At 34.1% G+C, this 24,194-nt stretch overlaps 1 protein-coding gene across 3 annotated transcripts; it reads right to left on the bottom strand.

Moving 5' to 3' along the window:
* Nucleotides 1-4,781: 4,781 nt before the first annotated feature.
* LOC123890612 (regulatory-associated protein of TOR 1-like) lies at nt 4,782-23,432 on the bottom strand. Of its 3 annotated transcripts, none has more exons than XM_045940251.1 (26): nt 23,064-23,432; nt 18,748-18,850; nt 17,877-17,959; nt 17,635-17,793; nt 17,038-17,154; nt 16,751-16,908; nt 16,048-16,202; nt 15,773-15,917; nt 15,609-15,687; nt 15,333-15,434; nt 13,821-13,904; nt 13,599-13,709; nt 12,037-12,390; nt 11,762-11,942; nt 10,723-11,316; nt 10,250-10,579; nt 10,052-10,166; nt 9,555-9,679; nt 9,328-9,473; nt 9,077-9,178; nt 7,778-7,863; nt 7,369-7,453; nt 6,655-7,259; nt 6,086-6,268; nt 5,936-6,006; nt 4,782-4,999 (listed from the first exon to the last, which is right to left on the bottom strand). In XM_045940251.1, the coding sequence occupies exons 1-23, from the start codon at nt 23,382-23,384 to the stop codon at nt 6,921-6,923; spliced, it is 4,074 nt and encodes a 1,357-aa protein (XP_045796207.1). In that variant the 5' UTR covers nt 23,385-23,432; the 3' UTR covers nt 4,782-4,999; nt 5,936-6,006; nt 6,086-6,268; nt 6,655-6,920. The 3 variants fall into 3 exon arrangements, with proteins under 3 accessions (XP_045796207.1, XP_045796206.1, XP_045796208.1); XM_045940250.1 differs by having other exon boundaries at nt 4,782-5,049; nt 23,064-23,399; XM_045940252.1 differs by having other exon boundaries at nt 4,782-5,049; nt 10,726-11,316; nt 23,064-23,399.
* Between the last annotated feature and the right edge of the window lie 762 nt (nt 23,433-24,194).

Raw genomic sequence — 24,194 nt, 5'->3', positions numbered from 1 at the left:
TGACTTAGATTGCTTGAAAACTCTTGCTCTTTCTCTTGGCCTCCATCCACCGCCTTTGAGAACAAACAACAATAACCTCAAAAAAACAAAGTTACACACCAACCAAACAAGCTAGGCACACAACCACCCCGGAAGCAAATAACCGTCAACAAAATTCAACAAATTTACTCTAAGCAAACCAGAAACGGGTAGGAAGTTAGGCGCTAGACACGAAAGGTGGCCACATCACTAATAGGTTCAGTTATAAGACCTCGTAGGGTTCACGACCCTTGTTGACGTTTGCAACTGAAACCGAGGGTCACGACACCTGGTCGTACCACCACACTTTAGTGACTACATTTTGAAGTGAATGGTTTGAATTTTGGAGTAGGAGAAAAGGTGGCGGCGGTTTTAGGTTTGAGTAAGAAGAGCGAGAACTAAGAGTTTTTACATTATTGATATTGTTGTCTCTTAATCAGATGTCATGGAATTAAATTTGGGTCTCTTAAAAAAAATTCTAAATAGTGTGACTAGAATTTGAAGATGAAGTCCCTGTGAATACAATTCATTATTTAAGAATACTACATATAATATGTAGGATTGAGGTTTAAGGTACATCCATTTATTCATCTTAAAAAATAAAATTTTAGATACTAAACTATTTGACAAATAAATATAAAATTTAAAGATGAAATTTACAATTTAGTGCAAAAGCATCTCACAAGTAGTTGGAAGCTCTTCGTATTAACTTTATCATAAGTAACTCTTTTTTTTTCCCTGAAAAATAAGTTCCTTTTTTTCTTAATAGCTTTCTCTAAAAAAAAAAAAGTGGTGGGATTAGCTTATTATTAGAAGGAAAAGAGAATGCAAAACTAAACTAAGCCAAACAAGCTCTAACTTTTAATTTTAAAGTGGGTTCTAACCTTATAAAAATATTGGGACTGAGAATCGAATGATCATCTTTTTATTATTCAACATTTTAACTCATATTTCAACCACCAATTCAATCTTATATCTCATTTATTTTAGAAAATTCTTTTAAATAGAGTTATGTTTAAGGACAATGCACTTTGGCAATGCCACACATGCATTGTAACACATGTTCAAATCTTGAGTAAGAGTAGGAGGCAAACAACTATATATATTGAAACAAAACATTTACCATTTCTGAGAGAAACTTTGTTTGATAAAGAAAGCACAACATAATTGAAACAAAAATTAAATTGGCAAGAATCATGAAGACAACAATTTTTTTAATTTTTAATTTTTTAAAATGAGGAGGTTTCTATGTAGCTTTGCAAAGTGTCATTTGAACAATGCCACATAATAGACAAAATAATTATTTTTAATATGAGGAAGTTTCTATGAAATTCTATATATCTTGTGTGACGCACACAAACACTAAGCATTTTCTAAGAAAGAAACTCTTTGTGGTTGAATTCTAAAAAAATATTTTGTTCCAATTATAATATCCACAAATGGTTTAGTAGTGACAAACCCCATTTTCCAATTCTCCTAAAGTTCATCTCTCACTCTTAAAAAGCTATCCACTAACTTAGTTCAAATTTCAAAAATATTATTATTTTTACATTAGACCATGCCTTTCCAACACACTTTCTACAAGCATTTGCAATTTATACACTAGGTTCTATGTGTGGTTAGAAGACTAAAAGCAATTGTTGACTTGAGCATGGTGATGAAAGCACTTTTTGGTGGAATCTTACAAACCAATTATGCTTTATTGAATCTTTACTTCCACTACTCTTTACTTGAATTAAATGTTGTAGATATAGTATAATCTTTTACATTTCTAAACATATTGTTTCATACATATAGCTTGATACATTTCATGAGACATGAATCACATGATATTAATTTGGATAAAACTTCTAAGCTTTAAGTGAATAATGTGGGAGTTTTTCTGACTCATACTTATTACAAGAATTTATATATTTTATAATGAATTTAATTTATATATACTGTTAATGTAAAATTATTTTACACATGTGTTCAATAATATACCAACTTTCTCATCACAAGACACGCCAACTTATACCACTAGGCTGCTTATAATATTGCAATAAATATCAACAATGTATATTTTTTATTTTGAGAAACAATTATATGTATATATAACATATTAGTTAACAAAAAATGTATACCGAGTATATATAATGACTAACAATGAAAATTTTGTAACGGGTCGCGGCCGTCCCAACCCTAACCTAGCTCCGCCCATGACTCAAGATGCAATGATATAAAAAAAATTATTTTGGTATAAAATGTTGGGAATACACAGATTATTTTTAAGAAAGTCGTAATTCAAAAACATGATTATTTAAATTTAAAAGATGTTACAATCTATATTTTTTTTAAATCAAATTAGTAAGGAAGACTATATATCATACTTTCAAATGGACACATATATATAATAACAAGATTAGCACACTTTCAAAATAAAAAATTAGCATAAATGTATTTCAAAAGAACTCCCAATGGGTTGGAATATAATTAATAAATCTGATTCTGGGATGAAAGTGAAATGCTACTTATCTAATCGTTATTGTCCAAGTGTGATGAGAATTATTCTAGAATTTTAAGCACTAAAATAAACGAATTAGCAGGCAAACCAATAAGAGAACATATATATGCCAATGACATATGCTTGATGACTACACTACACCAAGAGTCTTAATCGCTTTTGCATTTAGCAAAGCCAAAAGTCTCTAATGATTAAGCCTTTTAATTTGCAAAAAGCACAATTTTTATTTTGCCATGTTTAAAATGTTAGCTAGGGATTCTATTAACCAAGATAAGATAATAAGAATCGATATTAACTTGGTTAATGAATTTCTCCTAAAACAATAGTTTGAAAGAACTCGAGTTCAATTTCTGATGGGAATAATTCTTAGTTATATTTTATTTATCTCGCGGACGAACTGTGAATTATCATAACCTATTTCTCTTAAAAATCAAAGGGTTAATATAAAATGACGATAAAATAATAAGAAATCTCTATTAACTTTTAAACAAAAAAAATAAAATTCTTTTAACTTAATTAGAGGTTATAGGTTCGTATATTTAATTATTAGAATGTATTAAATCTATCTCTTGAAGGAGAGTGTTACTATTCATTGTAATCTTACCTAATTCAAAAGATTAATCTCTACAGTTATGTGTAGAGAATATCCGATTCATACAAAAGTAGTTAGAGAATTTCTCCATGCTAGCGATAAATTGAAGAGTTCTCTTTTTCAAACTGGATATCTCTCATTCGAGTAGGTTGGACCAAAATAAGTGTAAGCTCTTTTTTGTCTGCTTGGGCATCAATCGACTAAGCGGTTATTCATGTTATTTTATTGGTTGACGTTCATTATAAACTTTTGTAGTCTCTTTTGGCACACCTTGTGCTGATAAGACTACTCTATTAGTTTTAATATATATATATATATATATATATATATATATATATATATATATATATATATATATATATATATATAGGGTCAGAATCAAATGACACAAACTAGTTTGACACAAAATGTTACACCTCTCAACAACGTTTTAACCGATATAAATTTTATAAAATCCACCGTTGGATTGAAAGTTTATATCATATAGATCATTTATGTCAAACTTTCGGACAAATCCAAAATCATTTGATGTGTTATTGCGACACATAAAGATTAACGACATGTAAAAAAAGATGCAACCCGTTAATTTTGATGTATCTCAATAACATATCGAATGATAATATATATATATATATATATATATATATATATATATATATATATATATATATATATATATATATATATATATATATATATATATATATATATATATATATATTTCATTTTGATGCATTTGGCAACATCAAGCTTCTCCTTTGATTTTAATACATGAAGCAACTATCTTTCACTTTTTTTTTTCCAAAAACACAAGTTTCTCATGAAATTTAATTTGGTAGTTATTTAATGGGTGAAGTTAAATAATCCTGTGCAATGTTTAAATCAATTTATTAATTTTGTACGGAGATTAATTTTAAAGAATTAATTCAGAAATTTGTTTTAAGTTGTGCTCCATTAAAATTTGAGAAGTTGTGCTCCATTGAAATATTGTGTTGTTGCAGAAAGAAAAAGAAAAAACAGAGAGAGGGCAATGAAGAAGAGGTGAAAGGGGAAATAATATAGTGTGGAAATTTTTTTTAAGGGGAAACACTATTTTTTTAAGGGGAAATTTTTTTTTTGATAAGCAGCTTGATTATAGTTTGATGTGAATTTTTATGATCTAAGGGTGAATGTAAGTCTCCCACTGTGAGAGACCCATTACACTCACCCACCCTAGACTGCGCCCGTTTTTTTTACATATAAGATAAAATATATAGTATCCACATTATTTTTGAAAATTGTTTGACTTAGACTTTTTATAAAATAAAAAAATAGTGTTTGACTTTTTTTTTTTTACAATAATAGAATTTGACTTTTGAAACTTTTCCTTCTAGTATTTTTTGGTGGCAACTGTATTTTTCTACATGCATTTATACCAACAGTGTACACAAGTGATTTTTCAACTATTTGATCTATCATTCAATTTGTATGTATAAAAAAGAATATTTTATTGCAAGAGGTCAACTGCTAGAATGAATATCAGTTATCTTGAGAGATTAGTCTACACAGTTGCGTAAAGAAAATAAAAGTGAAGTCAACAAATTTGTGGCATTATAATATTAACAAAAATATAAAATTCCACATGGAATTATTATAAACAATAATTAATGGGTGAAATTTTCATCATCCTCAAAGTCACCTCAGAATTACACATCCGAAAAACCTGTTTTTCCGTCGTAGGGATGGGTACTTGCTGGTAGTACACTTCCGAAATCATGTGTGGTTTCTTAGAAATGTGGAGGTGTGTCAAGTTGCTGCTCTCTAGTTTAGGGACAATATTTCAAAGGGGCTAATAGTTCTGCTGAACCTGTCATGTAGACATGATTATCTTCATCCTTCCATTCAATCTGAAGATGCATAATACACTAAATTAAATGTGTCGATCAACCGTGCAGTTCTGTAACAAAATGACAGATTGAAAAGAATAATCAGGGTACTGTTTGCCTTGGGAACACAACATAACTAGAACTTAAAATTTAGGACTAAAACCAAAATTTGATCTCTTATATTTGAACCAACTGCGTTTGATTCGTAAAACAACAAAGACTGGACATGACAGTACAAGACATAACAAGATAATACAGGACAGGACAAAACTGTATCGGAGAGAAATAGGGCGATAATATTTTTATATTCGAAAATAAAATGTGTATTTTGGTATTTTTTATAGTTGTACTGTGGACAAAAAGTTGTACCGTGGTTCAGTGAGGGACAAAAGTTCTTGTTTTTGTCCTGTTCCTTGCTACCTAATTTGTCCAGTCCCATAACCAGTTTCAAATCAAACAGGGTACAACAAAAATTGTCCAGTCCTCTGTTTTTTTAGCAAATCAAACGGACCCATATATGTTTTTCAGCTGACACTCATACCGATGAAAGGAATCATACCATCCAAAGTCGTATATTTTAATAACCAAAAGACATAAATTGGAACCAACTCTACAGTGTAACCAACTCAAGTATAAAATAAGGATAAAAAAAAAAGATGATTTGCAACTGGTAGAAGAAAATGTATGACCAAATCTCTAAAATTAGTACAATGCACCAACTGAAGCATACCATACAAAAAATGATTATTTCCAAGACAAAATTTCAAGGATATCTATAAATGACTGCTAGTCCATGGTAATAAAATCACCATCGAATCATTATCAATACTGGTATCATCAAAATACGAAATTTTTATCGTGAAAGTTGAATGTTTTAAAAAAATTGCCCTAAATACAATACCACAAGCAACAAGACAAAAAAAAAAGAAGGTAAGAGTTTCTGGAAAATGGACATACCTATGCCGACCATGTAAACTCTCAAACTACAAAACGAATTTAGCAAAGCACTGCACTGCATTGCCACACATCTAAGGAAAAAGGTGTGAATGTGAGAAATATAGCAAACTTGTCAATTAATGAAGACCAAGAACAAATCACGATTTGTACCTGAACAAATGTATTTGCAAGAATAATTAATCACCTCAGGCTCACTACCATCAGAGTTGAAAATCCTCATTGTATAGTCAGTGCCATTGATGCCAGGCGAGATGAAAATAACTCCTTCGGCACAAACACCAGAGTAGCTTTCCCCGAATTAATCTTGGGATCGGAAGAGTCTCTATTATCAATCTATTCATACGAGAAAATATCATTAAAACCTGAAAGCGAGTGTTATAACATATACGGATAAAATAATTAGTTATAAAATCTCTCCCGTCCCCTCCGTTGAACCATACAGACAGAGAGAATAAATTGCACGCTTGGACAAACTTGTATTTAACTACATGTTGGTCAAAATAAAGGTACCCAGAGTCAACAGAAACTGTTAGTCCCCATGAAGTTAATCAGTCCAATCATATGTCAGCAAACTAGATTATATTTTCAGAAAAAAATTTACAAATAAAGGGTGGAAAATAACACAAAACAGGAATGAAAAATAATTATGGATAAAATGATATTTACACACATACGGAGATGACCTTATTTATTCAAAAAAAGAAAAGAAAAGAGATGACCTTATTTGTTGGAGCCTCCAATATGCTTCTTTCTTAGTGTCAAGTGCAACCCTCTGCCATGAAAGCTTAAGAATATCTTGCATACACCGCAGAATAATTTACCACTACCAATTTTTTCAGATGTATTCACAGCAGAGAGGAACTAAAGCATCATCACAGGATTATACAACTGTGATGCACTCCTGAGAGATATCTGATGCACTCTTCTCAGCTGGAGACATACCGTTGATGCATACGCATGCATCTTCAAGGGAAAAATTATGGATTCATTTTGCGTTAGCGTTGTCATCGGAGTAGATGCATACACATGCATCTGGAGCACCAGCAGCAAGTAGTAATTGGTATGGGTGGAAATTGAGGCAGCTCACAGAACCGATTTTCTGGGCCATTAGAGTAGGATAGTAACGAATGGTGCCCAGTTGATCACCCTCAAGGCTGAAAACCTTAATGAGTTGTTTGGCAGAGCCACTGGCAATGATTGGAGCATGTCTATGTACTGCTAAAGCTGTGAGTGAGCCCCTGTGGGCTTCAATGGTGAGATAGGCGCTGCTATGATTTCTTATATCAAGGAATTGAATATCCCCAGCCTGAGAAGCACTAACCAACTGAAGGAAAACACATAATTTCATCATCCACATCAAAGTCATTAGTCACTGGGTTTCTGCTATGGTCAAAATATTGAAAAATATGAATCTAGTGAGACACTTTCTTTACCTTTCCAGGGTCTAACCCAGGTTGAAAGCCAATCCCCATAACTTTTCCTACTCTCTCTGTGTGTGGCCGTAATCCACATACAAGCCTAAGAAACATCATTGTCGATAGTCGTTAGTCATTACAGTGACAGATTAAGAGACATGGAAGATTTAAAACTGAATCTTAAAAAGATCTAGACTTCTTGATAAAACTTAAGATACTAGATTGATCAATATGGTTCAAGTCTGAACTTAGACTTTTTTTTTTTTTTGATAAGCAGTCTGAACTTAGACTTGACGACGTGCAGGAAACCATGTAAGAGCTAATAAATAAAATGATGCTCAAATCAATCTCATCAATTAAGGAGAACCAATTACCATGATTTTGCATCATGATGGAAAAAATCAAGAAATTTAACTGAGGTGCTTACATTTCAGGTGTTCTGGCATCATAAAGTCTTACAGAACCATCTATAAAACCAGCTGCAAACTGTCCCCCATGAACTTGAGAAGCAGCCTAAAATAAAAAAGACAGTACATAAATCAAAGGGATAGGGTCACATTTGAATTAAATGATACTGAAAGAAAATCATATGCAATATGTTTCAAGATACAAAAGGTAGTACATAAATCAACGGTTCAGGTCACAATTGAGTTAAATCATATTGAAAGAAAATCCCGTCAAATATGTTCCAAGATGTACTAGAGAACAACTGAGCAACGCAAAGTATTGTGGGGATTCAACTGGAAAATGAACAACCTGTTTCTCACTTCTTTGAAGAAAATCATAAACTATAATGCCAAGACCTCAATCTTATAGATTTACTAAAAATGATTTGAGGGTCGGTATGGGTAATTTTCACTCGCATATTTAAAAACTGGCAAGGGCAAAGTATGACAGCTGAGACATCCAAAGAATTAAATTTTAGAGAAGGTATGCAGAAGATCAACAAAGGCATAATAAACAGAATCTCAACAAACGCCGTAATAAGAAGAAGATCTACAAAGCCGTAACTTCAAGTGCAACACTAATTTGAAGAAGCCATATTAAAAGAAAGCGGGAGGTTTCAAAGTGATAGTATATGTACATAAAATTTGGTATTACTATCATAAAACTTAACGGCTAACAAAACATAATAGATTCACCTGTTAAGGTGTCTAACAAAAGATGTAGCTGAGCTGCTGAAATACAATCACTATACAACTTTGTATTTGTCTCTTAGGGTGTGTTCGTTTCAAGTTATCTTTGTAGATTCCTTAGAACAAAAGGATAAAAAATATGCATTCCCAGGTTTGTTACAGTTAAGAGTCCCACATTGGATGAGAGATGACCTGAATATATGTTTATAAGTAGGGGCAATCCTCGCCTTACAAGCCGGTTTTGTAGGATTGAGTTGGGCACAACCCAAAATTCTAAGAGTTACAAGTTTATTAAATTTTATCACTGGCTATAAAATATTCCTAGGAAAAGAAAAACTTCCCTATTATAAAGGTTCTCGGGAATGTTTTAATATTAACCAAACATTATTTGTTATTTTTTAAAAAGTGCCTATGAATCAAACTCTCGTCCTTATATTCCCAGGAGAGTTATTACCTGGAATAAATGTAATAAACATGAAAACAAACATCCGCTTAAGAATAAACTCTGCTTGCCTTATATAGCTACAATGCGAATTTGAGCAAATATAATATTCACCAAAGAAAATTATGTTGGCATATAGCAGGCTTACCAACGCTGAGACATTGCACTCTGATAATGAAGGTATAGTATTAACAAGCTGCTCTTTATCAAGATCCCACAGCATAATTGATGACATCTCCCCCGATGCATACTGGTAAATTGATTGTAGTAACATGAAACAACATAAAAAATCATTAATATGGAAGCATGAGGGATGAATCAGAGTTCTATTTTAGAACATTGGTAGGGAAGAGGGAGACATCCCATATTACAAAGCATATTCAAAGCAGAACCGTATACCAGATATCCACATTGCTGTTGCCAATCAACCACTGCATTCAGACCCCTCACACCAGGTTTATGACCATGAATTGAAGAGAATGCAGTGACAAGCTTCTGTTTCCCCCTCAGAGAATAGTCTTTCCAAACCCGAATGTTTCCATCAGCTGCAATAAGATTCCACCAAAATTAATACTCTGACAATTTAAGAATAGAAGGATATAATACTAAACAGTAGATAAGATTACATGAAGCAGCAAGAAGCAAGCTATCGTCAAACTCATTCACCAGACAGAGCTTAGATATTCCTTTATCAGGAAAGTCATGATTATCAAAACTGTTAAGTAGTGTTGCCTCTTCGTGGTTCCATATCCTGTGCAAAACTCGAATATACATTATTCCACAGCAGAATTCAATATGATGCAACAGACTAACAGTAATCAATTCATGAAAACCAAAAAAAATATTCTGACCTAGTCCAAGCATAATTTCAACTGCCTATAAAATTAAGAATGCTAGTTGTTCAGTTTCCTAAGCCTCTATATCTGAGAATCTATGAGTTCTACCAACCCTGAAATTTATATCCCTTAGTAATTTTGTCATAGTTCACATTAAGCTCTTCAAATTTATTTACTTACATTTATGAAGAACACACATGTCACATTATGCTCAATGCCTAAAGCCATGTCCAGCTTAATAAATAGTATCCACTAAATTAACAATAGTATTGGCGAATTTTGCATACCTGATACATTCATTCTCATCGGCAGCTACCACTATAGGAGAGAAAGGTTGTAGCAACACTGTTTGTGTACCCTTTATGTCCCATTTAGCAATTGGATTTGTTAACCTACTAACAGCTGACAGAATAAAAGGACACAAAGTTCTCAACTGGACAACTGTAAGGAATTTGCTTAATTGAGTTAAAAGGTGAAATACAAACCAGAGTGCTGGCATTTCACTATGTGCTCCAATGCAAAATTTTCCCTCTCCTCTCTTATAGCAAATACTTCTTCGCTATCATCTGGAGCAGTTAAAATTGGTTTGGAGAAGTGCCTACAACTCCAATTATATATACTTGATTGAGGAAGAAAACTGTGATCGTAAGTCCCAGATGCTCCACCAGATCCTAAATGTGGGTGAGCTAGTCCAGTGTCTGGAGAAGTCATCAGATGAGGCCTAAACTCCAATGAACATACTCTACGCATTTCAGCTATATAACTTGAGCGAGGACGACTGACTGGAGGAGTTCTGAAGGTTAGCGGCATGTGTCCTACCAGAGAAGCAAGCAATAATTAATATAAAGTCAATAATATAGCGGCAGGAATTCAAGACAAAAAATTGATGCAAAGAGATAAACGTTACCAAACAGCATTGGAAAGGTTAACAATTAAATCAAATGAAAGTGAAACCTACCACCACCATTGATATCAAACCAAGAAGTTGAGCGAGCGAGACTACGAAAAACGGTAGCTTCACTAGTCTGAACACCAAAAGGGTTTGATGGTTTTGCTACCTCTTGTTCTACACCTATTATGGACAGTACCCGGCGACCAAGGTTCGCAACTCGCGGAGATGAATCTTTTGCCAAAGTACATATAGAAAGTACACATTGTGAATGCAATGCATTGTCCAAAGTCTTCGGCCCAAAGTTGTTAATCACTCCATTGCCGAAACCATCATTCAGTATTTCCACATTAGAATGATGAGCCAAATTGTCAGACAATGACCCATGCACGATTCCAGAACTAGCGATAGGACAGCTTGAAGAGACCCGTCCATCATGAATTACTTTGGAATTATCACTCCCAACGCTTAGAGGACCAATTTGAGGCGAAACAATACCATCATGTGCCATATGTTGGCTCTGTTTAGGATATCCACCATCCGTATCTTTAATATTAGTAGACGATGGTAAGGAATTTATCAAAGAATCGGTCTGAGACTTCCAATATGCAGAAGCAATAGATTTTAGGTGCTTCTTGTGGCCAAAAGCAAAGCGTGCTAGAGCTGACAGTTGAAAGAAAATCCATTTCAGTAAAATATATTACAGATCCTGCTCACACTTAATAATACTATAAAGACAAAATTAAGTTATCTAGAAAGATATACATGCCAATATATACGAAAACACACACACACACACACAGAGAGAGAGAGAGAGAGAGAGAGAGAGAGAGAGAGAGAGAGAGAGAGAGAGATAAACAATTGTGGGTGTGTGGGTGTGTTCGAAGGATTTAGATGCAAGTCTAACCATTTTCCTCATTCAATTGAAGTTTTTTCTTATTCACTTACAAAAATTAATTTATTTGAAATAGTTCAATCATTTTCTAAATGTGGATATAGTTAAGCTATTAGGAACTCATTTACATCTAATCATAATCATACGAACATAAAATCTTTCTCATAAAAACGTTGAAAATAAATATAAACATTCAGATGTTTCATCACCTACCAACTGCTACCTCTGCCCTCACCAATGGACTCCCATCTGAAGCAACACTCAACAGACTCCTAACTATACTAACTTCAGCCCTAATCTTGTCATCATCACATTCTTCATCTCCAACCCTTCTACATGAATCAAATCCCACATCGATAAGGGTACCCAGTGCAAAAACAGCAGATGCCCTAACCTGATAATAACAAATTACATGGCTCAGCTATTCATATACGGAAACAGTAATCATCTGGAAACTAGAAATAGAGCCAATAAGTAGGGCAGTAAACCTTTGGATGGGGATCAGACAATAGAGGAGCAACTATAGAAGTTGCATGTCCCTGCAAACCGATTAGTTTCCCCTCAGGGAACTCTTCCCACAATTTCCCCAGACAGAGGCAAAGCCATTGAAGGAAAAGGGGCTCAGTTTGTGAATCATTAGCAGATGAACTCTCCAGGTGCTTTAAGCAGACATGGCTCAAACCATCTTGAATACAAGCTTCTTGGCCTCCTCTATGGCCATCCACAATCACAGCCAAAACAAAAGCAGCCATTGCACGTTGCTCTGGGTACGCTTCCAAGCTATCAAGAAACTTCATAAAATAGATATGACCTCTGTCCTTCACTAGATCAACCTGAAATGACTGCAACCCAGTAGCAGAACATCATCAATGCAAGATCCGGTAATCATGCCACATGGACAGTTTAAAAGCTAAATTAGAAAAATAAACTAGAAATACATATTAGTGGACAGAATGAAGTTTTGTAATACTCTCATTATTCCTTCATTAATTCTATTGTATATCATGCACTTATGATGACTGTTTCATTTGGACTTGGTTGCACAATTTGGATTTTTGATAATTCAGGCATTCAATCAATAAAATATCAAACTGCCAAGTAAAAGTTTCTCATAAAAGAAAACGAATATTAAGTCTGCTTACACACAGATTTTTTAATAGGGCAATGCACGATTAAGCAACTTCATATTGGCCCATGATGTTTATTTCCCTCTTTTTATATTCTCTAACTTTTACATTTCTCAGCTTGTCCAGAATCACTTTTGATGGAAAAGAATATGTTCATATACTTCAATAGTTTACAAGAAAGCATTATCAATCATGGCAGAAAAGTCAACAACGTATTGAGAAATGCTATTGTCAAACTCTCTAACAAACTCCTTTTATCACACGCTCATACACAAAGCCATGTCACCCCTCTTATTAATAAACATCCTGGTTACCGGTTGTCCCAGTTGTAGTATTTTCTTTTATGCTATTTGTTCAACTGCTCAGACGTACTTCACACCCCCTCAAAAAAACATCTCTTCTGACGTGAACTCTGCAACTTCCCCGCTACCATCTATGTGGTGTTTTATGTTTCAATAAATGATATATCAATCAGAAGTACAGAACTGTGATACACCGATACATATCAGTGGTTTCAAATTTTAATTTTGCCATAACAACCTTAATATGACAGAAAAACAATTAAAGCGGCAGAAGGTTGGCGGTTGCTTAGAAGAACTGTGAGGGAGTCAAAAAAAGAAGGGATTGGAAGGCTGGAGTTCTTGAAAAAGTGAAACAACATGTGAGAGCGGTTAAATTTACACCACAATAAAAAAATTAAAAACAAAAATAATGCTTTCAACCTAAACAACTGGTGAATCAGTAGATAACTAACAAAATGGGTTGATGTGGCTTTATGTATGTGTGTAAAAAGAGTTTGATAGAGTTTGACAATAGCATTTCTCTTTGTGTATACATGCACAGCGAGCATATATTCTGCAACAAATTAAGGAATTGAAAATTGACATTCTATCGAAGACAAAATAAAGATCCTTCAAAAGTACCTTGTCAAGTGCAAGAAACTTCGTCCATATGAATACAAGAATCTGACGTAGTTCTGGTGTGGTTGTTTGCAACAGCTTCAGAACACAAGGGAAGATTCCAACAGATAATGCCTACATATAAGAAAATCGGTATCAAATCAAATTATTATAATATATAACAATCCTTTGGAAAATAAATAAAAACAATTGCGACAAAATTTGATGAATTGCAAGAGAAATTACCAGATCCACGGCCCATGGGCCCATATCAAGGAATCTTCCTAGGAGTACTAAGGCACGAAATCGATGGCAATGACTAAGTAAAACCTGAAATAGGAACATAACTACTTATGAATGCATGCAAAGATATGAACAAATGTCAAACAAGTTTTACCAGAGGCTTAAAATATTACTAAAGGAAGAATAAATATGTAGGCCCATGGAATGCTCCCCTAGTCTCTAGCATAGAGTAACACACCCCTGTAACTAACTGACTGCCACTTGGCAGTCATAGATCTAGCTCTAAGCTGCTATAGGCAGTAACAAGAGCAAAAGTTATAAATAGATTGCTTCTCATTGTAAATGTGACTAAACAATTCATTCAATAAAAGCTAATAGAGCAAGGTTTCAGTATATAATAGGGGGCATATCAAGTGAGAGGACTTATTATTGTGAGAGATGAGAGGCTCAATTGCCAACCGTTAGATTCTTATCAATGGATGAGATTAAATTTGTCATTGAACGGTGCACTCACACCGCTATCTCCTTCAATCTCCCTCTCCTGAAATTGTGATGCACTGACTCCACCGATTCCAATTCCAATTTAACCATCAATTTGATTTTCATTGAATCATTTTTTCTTTTTTAATTGAGCAATATCACTTTGCAATACACAATTTATGATTACATGGCTTACAACTTTAACATAAAAAATCCCAATTTCATTCAGTTTTGTTAGACTTCAAGAACAACCCTTTGCTGCAAAACCCATTTATGATTCTCCCATGGCTTACGAACCTTACGGACAAGGTATTTAGCAGCAGCAAAATTTCGTTCACCGAAAACAAAGTGCCTGGATGTTGTTACAGCGGCGACGGCGACAGAGATGACGATGGCTTCCACAAACTCGAGTGTCGTAAAATCTGTTGGGTTTTAGTGTTGTATCTTGAAGAAAGACAAATCGTGTGAATGAAGGATTAAAATGTGTTACCTAAATTCTAAAACATCAAATTGCAAAAAATATTCGAGAGAGCAAGATCTGGAATTAAAAAACAAGGGTTTTAATTGATACAGATTAAGGTAACAAAACCAAAACAATAGGTTATTAGTTTTTTATTGATTAGTCCAGGTTTAAGTATGATTACCCGTTCAAAAACTTGCAACAAAACCCCATTAATAAATAATTGAGAAACTAATGATTGCAAAACAATTGGAGAAGCAACAAATTGTCCACATAAATTTTAAATAACATCTCCATCGGCTGTCAATAAAGAATAAAGAAAATATCCCTTGGCATTACTACTTCTAAACTGGATGTAGCACTAAAGAAAAGATGCTAGTAATAGATAAATATTTTTCTCAATTTCCTTCAAAAGGATGATAATGGTCATCAGCCAAATTGGGAAAGTTTTTGCTAATGATAACCTAATTCAAATACCAAAAACCTAACTAAGGAACAGTAACCTGCATAACAAGGGTATTAGAAACCGACACACATGGTCCCAAATGTAATAAAGACTAAGACGTGTCATGTACCTGAAGAATTATAGGCAACTGTTCGGGTGGTTTCTTATGCTCAGAACCATGATCAAGCCAAACTTCAAATGCTGTCAACTGGTCAGTGAAAAATGTACTAGGCTGAAAGATAACAGCCATATACTTCCTTAGGTAAGGTCAAAACTTATAAACAGCATTTACTAATGCAATTTTTCCTTGTAAAACAAGAATACCAGAACCAACATTCTATTAAATATTCAATTTCAGAAGGAAACTTTACATCAGAGGTATTAAAAAAAAAACCTATCAAATTACCTGAAATTTTGCATTAGGATCCTCGACTAATGACGGAAGTTGAGAAAGACAGAGCTCAGCAGCCATGTCCCATGCATCCCTGCAGCACGCATTAAACACATAATATTCTGATGATAAAGTTTATCAGCACATAGCAATATCATAACAACAATCATCAACAATACCACATATGATGCTGATGGGTTGGTGGTAGTGTTGGGTGAGACACAGGAGTACAATTTGCAGAACGCATAATTCGGTCAGCAAGTAGAAAATTTCGAAACAAACTTGCAACAAGCAAATCCTGTCTGAACAGTCTCTGAAAAAGATCTGCAGGACAAAGTAAAGATAACATATGATAAAAGAGACCAATTAAAATTGGCTGCAAAATACCTGCGTTGAAAATACACCATGGATATTTAGGAACTCATTAGGAAGGACGGGGAGGGTTGAGACCTACCATGAGGAAGAACATTCCATGCGATTGTATCAGTTACTGCAGTAAAGATCCAATTCAATTCACCCAGAAGCGTCTTTCGGTCATTAGTAAGGCCAGGGATCTTCTCCATAAGTGAATAATCAAACGAGTCACGAAATAATGAACGAGTACAAAACCTAGAGACAAAATACATAAAAAAATCATTGACCATTTATTAATGAAATAAACGCTAACAACAATTAATAAAAATCATGATGTAAATGTCAATTATTAGTAATGAAAAAAGCATAGTCAAATATAAATCAACTTCTTAGTAAGACTATCATTATAACAGTGACATTTTTCTATCATCACTAACCTAAATACAGCTAAAATAAGTTAACACCAAAAATAACAGGTTGATACAACAAAATACCCACAAGGAACAAACTACATAACAAAATATACCATGAACAATAATTATGTATACAACGCATCATCATGAAATGCCACTTAGATTAAAACAGTCAGAGGTTAGTAAGGAATCACTGGGAAATATACAAAGACTAAAGATTGGGAAACTAATACCACTCGCATTACAAAAGCATGCCATATTTGAAAAATCGTGCATAAAGCATTATTTTACCCACAAAAAGAGAAAATACACTAAACCTTCGTGAAAGTTTATGATATGAAACATTCTAAAGGCAATATACTAAGCAAGAATTAATGGGAGAATATTCACCATCGCAATGCCATCTTTATAGGTGTTGTAAGACAAGATGTTAATACATCAGCTGGGAATTCTACAGTCTGGGGTAAAGTCTCATGCGCTTCACATGCTGCAAGCATAATGCAATCCCTTGGAGAACTGGTAGAGTTAGAAGCACTCCCTTCATGAAGCTTACCAATAACAAGTCCAGCAACAAAATATCATAGCCCAAATTAGAAAAAAAAAATTACAAAATTAGAACCGATATACTTGAATTTTTCTTAAATTGCATTCAATAAAAGATGATTTTGAATGAATACCTCAATGAAGGAATTCACAATTTTACCAGCCGCAGAGCAATCAAAAACATAAATTGTTGGGGTCTTCAGCCAGGAATCAAGATCATTGAGTGGTAAGGGAACATACGCTTTATAGGTCTGAGCAGAATATCAAGAAGAATGAGAAATTATACTTTGACACAACTCAAATTGGACAGCTAACGCAATTCAAATATGTGGTTAATTACGTTTGGCAGTTGGTTATGAATATATTATAAGGTGTTGCATCTAATTTTCTTCTTTCCAAAGATTTCACCTGCTTCTATTATCACTCACTCCTTTTTTCAATCCTCCCATTTTCATCTTTTATATCTATTTTATTTTGGAGGCAATAGGAACTCTGTATGATATATATAAGAAGCTCAAATATGAAGCAAGATCCCTGCCTACTGGTCAAGTATTTCCACCAAGGACAGAGTGACAACTGACATTTATTTTTGGATAACTAATTGGTTTGAAAGATAAAAGGAAGAAAATTGACATTATTGAAGACCCAAAGTTCACCACTAAGTGTTGGCTTCGGCACACACCATATTGGACAACTAATTGATTTGAAAGATAAAAAGGAAGAAAATTGACCTTATTGTAGACCCAAATTTTACCATTAGGAGTTGGATATGGCACACCATGCCCATTGTAATGGAACAACACTCTTTCCGACTTTGCAAAACTACGACATGTAGTACAAAGCTTTTTCACCGCTTCCAATGTTGGGTCAAGTTGACACTTATAGCGTGCCTGTAAACATAGCTACAAGGTCAGCTAAAAAACAATTTAAAAAGCTTATATGTGTATGAGGTTAGCAAGCTAAACATTCCCACCTTTGGTTGCCATCTTTCATACTGACTGGTTAAAGAATTTCCAATCAACTCTAATGCCTTTTGTGGTGCCATAGAAAAAGGATCTGCAGCATTCAGAAAGCAAGGCATCAAAGGTTATTTGAGCCAATAACCACAGTCGTAAACGTGCAGAATTTTAACATACTACAAAGGTCTTACTTAATCATTTTATTTATATTTCTCAATAAAAAAGCTGCAATTACACAGTTAAGCTGGGAGTAAACAAGCGTAGAGTGGAAAAAAATTGGATAAGACATGTAAATGCAGAAATCACAATTGATTTATGGGAGTCCAACAATCATAAATAAGCGCAAAACAGCATGCAGTTATATGCCTTACTGCAAGAAAATTCATTTACAATTGATTTCTGGGAGGAACAATTCTTAGCCAGATTTTACTTACCTCACAAGCGAACTCTGGATTACCAGGACCCCCCATTCCAATGGGAACCGGAGGGTTGACACAAAGACAAAAGCTAATTCCAAACATTAACTGAACATGAAGAAATGCCAAAAATAGGAAGTACTCCCTCTGTCCCTAATATTTTGTCCTTTTAGGTATGAGCACACATTAAGAAATAATTATTAATTTAGATAGAATTATACATTTTTACCCTTAGATTTATTTATTTAATAAAAGTAAAATTCATTTAATGCATGCATTTGGTTTTTGTAAGGGTACAAAAGGAAAAACATCATTAATTGTGTCTTGGTTTTCTAAAAGAACCAAAATTGTGGGACAATATTAAAATGCTTAAAGGACCAAAGATCAGGAATGGAGGGAATAACTTATAGCAGAAATAATGAAAACAAAAGTTTCAAAAACAAATGAGATAAGAAATGTAACAAGAGACCTATCCAGCACTCCATTCTGGCACAAGGGGATATCTTTATTACATCAGGTGGATCAACACCAATGTTTAAACATAATACTAGAGCTACAAATCTTGTCTTTATCTGCACAACAAAATTAGGGGTTAAATCAAAGAATGTGTCTTAAATATATACGGTTCTTTCAGAGACATTGATTATAACATTTTAGAAGGAAAAAACAGACACTTCAAACGAAAATTTATTCTAATTAGGAAAAACTATAAAGTGACAGTATATCAACAAATTCCCGGTTACAGCAGAATATTAAATAAATTTATGTGATTTGAGCTACCCTTCCCCCAAACCAAAATAGGTAACACAAAAATAAGCCGGGTGTCTTTTTTCTATAGGATGGAAAACAATCATGCTAGACACTGTCACTATAAAAACCACTAGTGTTTTGGCACAATTCAGATTTGTTACGTTATGTTATCTATACCAATAATAAAGGGAAAACTTCTCTTTTGGTGTAGCCTTTTTTAAAAAATCCCAAAATACCCTTATTAATTTTTATTTTTTTTATTCACACTTTTCTTTAATAACTTCCAAAATAAACTACTTTTTTTAACTTCCAAAACCAACTATAAAAGTTTCTATTCATTTGTTCCATTCTTTCACTTTATACATCTCTCCATATTTCTTCAACAAAATTCATAAAAAAGAGATATATAAAAAATCTAAAATATAATATTTTACACAACTTAACATAATAGAAAAATTGGACCACAACAAAATTCATAAAAAAGAGATATATAAAAAATCTAAAATATAATATTTTACACAACTTAAAATAAAAGAAAAATTAGACCACACATGACGCAGTACGGAAGCGCTAGGTTAGCAAAACGCTAAACCTAATGGATAAAGACAAGCCGCAAACACAAACTTGTCAAAATAGGGTTTCGGAGTCCACCGAAAGAGTAATTTGGAATCCACCAAATTTGAGAAAAATCTCTGAATTTTTGTTGAATCAAAAGGTTTTCTTTAAGGCTACAATAATTTAGCTTAAATAGTAGTGAAAAATAAAAATAACAAATCTGCTAAAAGATTGTAAAAATAAAAACAACAAACCTAGCTAAATAAAAATTACAAATCTACCTAAAATATAAAAATAAGGAATCAACCTAAAATATAACAAAACTAAATCTAACTAAAATAATAAAATACAGAAGAAATCCTCCTACATCAGTCTCCTCTACCTCAAAAGAACTCGACCCCGAGTTCTCGTCTTGATAAAGAGCTTCCTTTGCAGGTTGACTCCTCCAATGAACAAGAGACCACCCTCCTGGATCCCATTGAATTAAGTGAGAGGACCTGTCTCGTGTCAACACATCCAAATAACCACCGGGGTTCCATTGCTCAAAGATAGAACATAGAATTTGAAATTTATCACAAAAGGGTATTTGACCCAACTCAGTTAACATGTTTGAGCTAGTGCCTAAACCATAAGGTTTAAGGTAAAATCCGAATTGAACCTGATCTATAAGCAAATCCTTGAGTTCAATGTGACGGCTGTGATGCGGCGGTTTTGCTGAGATGGAAGTCGCCGCCTGCATCCTAATGTCTGGAGGTCCTAGTGGCGGTGAGGTTGTTGCCGGATTTCGCACAAATACATCTGGCTTAGACGGAGCCGCCACAGGTAGGTCGACATCGAGTTGTGGATCGCCGGACTTGCACAAGATAATTTTTTTTATACTAGTTGGATTATCTTCACCTCCCTCTTCGGACACAACTTCCTCATCCTCAGAACTCGAGTCATCAGTAGATGGGTTGTTGCGGTTGTTGTCGCCGTTTCTGTTGTTGTTATTGTTTCTATTGCTGTTGTAGTTTCGGTTGTTGTTGGATAACGTTGTCACCTGTGTTGTCAGAGCTGTGATGGCCGCGGTTAAAGCCGTCATGGCACCGTAAAACTCTGCTTTCGTCACCGGTTGATCTCCCATCTGATCACGTTAGAAAAGAACAGGGGAAACCTGCTCTGATACCAACTGACGCAGTACGGAAGCGCTAGGTTAGCAAAACGCTAAACCTAATGGATAAAGACAAGCCGCAAACACAAACTTGTCAAAATAGGGTTTCGGAGTCCACCGAAAGAGTAATTTGGAATCCACCAAATTTGAGAAAAATCTCTGAATTTTTGTTGAATCAAAAGGTTTTCTTTAAGGCTACAATAATTTAGCTTAAATAGTAGTGAAAAATAAAAATAACAAATCTGCTAAAAGATTGTAAAAATAAAAACAACAAACCTAGCTAAATAAAAATTACAAATCTACCTAAAATATAAAAATAAGGAATCAACCTAAAATATAACAAAACTAAATCTAACTAAAATAATAAAATACAGAAGAAATCCTCCTACATCAACACAGATGGCCACTAGTTACAAATACAGCAAGAAATTTAACGTTATTTTCAAAAGAATAATCTCTTTCTTCCTTCACAAGTCTCCATAAGGATATAAGGATTATCCATTGTACCCAATGTTGTCAAGATAGATCTTGCCTAGAATTTAGCAAGATCGAAAAATGTAAGATTCTAACAAGGACCGTAAGATCCTACCAAAATAATTACCTAGGATCAATTTGGGGTAGCAAGATCGTAATACGTAAGATTGTAACAAGGATCGTAATATCCTACCAAAATGAAAATTATACCAATATATCTAAATATTCAACAGTGAAAATCACTCTCATATATATAAATTATAATATAATGCATACAAAATATCAAATATGTATGTTTTTATTTGTAACATTAACAATTAATATTAGTAATGCTAAAAATATTCCCAATGATAATATTTTACCAGATCTATATTAATTTTACGAGGAATGTTATGCTCACATCCACTAAAACACCACCATCTATTGGGTCAAACTTTATCTCCTCTTCCCTAACCTAGAGACAGAAGGGGTCACTTATGGGGCATCAAAATCGGCACAGAAGGCTGGAGAACCAGTCACCCCTGCTACAAGTTGAAAATAATGTTGCTGCCAGCCAAATGTGAAGAGAGATCAAGAAAGATGAGCACAAAAGCAAAGAGGGTTGAGATGCCCAAGAGAGATTGGTTTGGACAAGCAAGGATGATTGAAAGAATGATTGTTTTAGGGAACGGATTGGTTTACGAAAATGGGCTGCGCAACCCGACCTTGATCGTACTGAAATCCGATCTGACATGCAATCTCAGCAATCTCGATCGCTCTAGTGATCTTTCGCACAATCTCACTACGATCCTACTGAAATCCGATCTTATATGCAATATGTCTCGTCCAGGCATAGCAAAGTCATCCGATCTTACGATTTAACTCGCGATCTTGACAGCAACTATTGTACCAAGTGCATCTGGAACATTCAATTTACCATGTATATTTACTTAGTATACTCTTTTATTTAAGAGTGACTAATCTTTGTTGATGAACTGGTTGGATACACAAAGTGGGTTCTCCCCTCCTAAGCGGGTGATTGCGGAGTAGCGGTGCGGTGGTAACTGCGACACATTCGGCCAGTGAACAGGTGTGGCTTTTGCAGTGGCAAATTGTGGCGAAACTGGGTCACAATGGCGGCCCAATCACTTCTTCACCTTTGCATTAGGGTTCAAGACAGGAAATCCCTTAAATGCCAATCATTTTAAACCATTTGTATTTTCTTAAGGGTATATCGGTCATTTTGATTAACTATTAGTGACATATTTTACACTTGTTGTGAAGCTCACATCTTGTTTTGTGTGACCTTCTGTGTGTGCAAACTGTGAAGGCCACTCCTACTAACTACAAAAACCTCCTCCTCCTATTTCTCGCCTTCTTTTGCATGCAAAGACCACTTTTACTGTCCTTTCCTCTTTGGGTTCCTCTGTTCTTTGGGTTCTTATGTTCTTCTTTGTTCTTTGATTAGTAGTTAAGTTATATTGGGTTTTGCTATAGTGGTTTAGTTTATGTTCTTTGTTCTTTGGGTTCCTCTGTTTTTCAGTCTTTAGAACTGCGGCTATCCCGCTGGCTGCAATACCACTCTGTACCGCTATCTGAGATTAACAACATAGCTCCTAACCATGTTTTCTCCACACACAAGAATCAAACTTAACACTATTTCTATTGCACAAAGGCAAGTAAAAGGCCTAAAAATCTTTTCTTTGTACACTTTCTAAATTTACAATGCACTAATTTCCACTCAAACAACAAGAAAATCTTGAATCACACAAATTCATCACATAAAAAATGCAGAAAAAAGAAAACACAGAGCAAGATTCTTTAAACAACCGAATAAAAAACAAAAGCATGAAATTAAACTCAATGTAACAGCATACTTTATCCTTCGGTCGCCATTTCGAGACCAAATCACTATCAGAAGGACCTTTAGGAAGTTCAAGCTCAAATGCGTCGTGATGAAGTCCTTTGAAGAAACTTGTATGCGGTAAATAATAAGCCATGGTAGTGGTGGTAGTGCTACTACTATTTTCAGCGGCGAATTCGGAATCACGGTGGTGAGGAACGGAAGTGAAATCGCTGTCATTGTTTATGGCGGAGGCGGTGGCGGCGGAAGCAGATAACGGAAAAGCAGTTACGGTGGAACCGTCGTGGTAATTCGGAACTGTGACGACAGTTGATTTGGAAAAACGTGACGCCATTAAATTTTAACTATAGAGATTAAAAAAATAGGAGAATCACAAAGAGACAAAACTAGGGTTTCAATTTCAACAATATAATAATAACAATATATAATAACTTTTTTTTTAAGGAAACAATATATATAATAACTAAAAATATAACTAAAAATAAGGGTTACAAAAAGAATTTTTGTTAATAAAATATTTTTGTTGCTAAAAAAATGTGTCTCTTATGTTAAGGTGAGTTTGTTAATAAAAGATTATTGTTGCTACTAAAAACATCAAGGGTATTGTTGGTATTATGAAAAATCTATGTCAAAAAAACTCATATATTCTCTTTATATATAGTGATGATAAATATGAAAATATTCGGTACAAATTAATTACTAACCATTATGGAATCCTTTTTTATAAATCACATTTTTAGTCCATCTATTCTCATTTTTTATCGGTTATCAATATTTTCAAGTTTTTCCTGCAAGTCACTCTTGACATTACAACATATAGTTGCCCATGAGAGAAAATTGACGGTGGAAAATATACGTCAACCTATTTAAGTGATTGGTCCTGAATCTTGTTGATAGTCACAGCAAATGAAACAACCAATGAAAACTGTCTACGTTGAAATTTAAAAGAGATTCTTTTGTCTGAATGAGTCAATGATAACCCGGGAATAAAAACATTTTCACCAATATTGTTGTCGGATATCACTCTACCTTCAACGACATATGTTCCCATTTTTGTACGTAATTATCAACTGTGTACCATTGCGTAATCCTAAAGATTGATCAATGTTTCTCAGCAACATTATTTGTACTCCAACTTTTAATC

Source organism: Trifolium pratense, linkage group LG6 (assembly GCF_020283565.1).
Source record: "Trifolium pratense cultivar HEN17-A07 linkage group LG6, ARS_RC_1.1, whole genome shotgun sequence".
Lineage (NCBI taxonomy): Eukaryota > Viridiplantae > Streptophyta > Magnoliopsida > Fabales > Fabaceae > Trifolium > Trifolium pratense.
The sequence above is the reverse complement of the archived record's forward strand: the minus strand, read 5'-3'. Positions and strand labels throughout refer to the sequence as shown.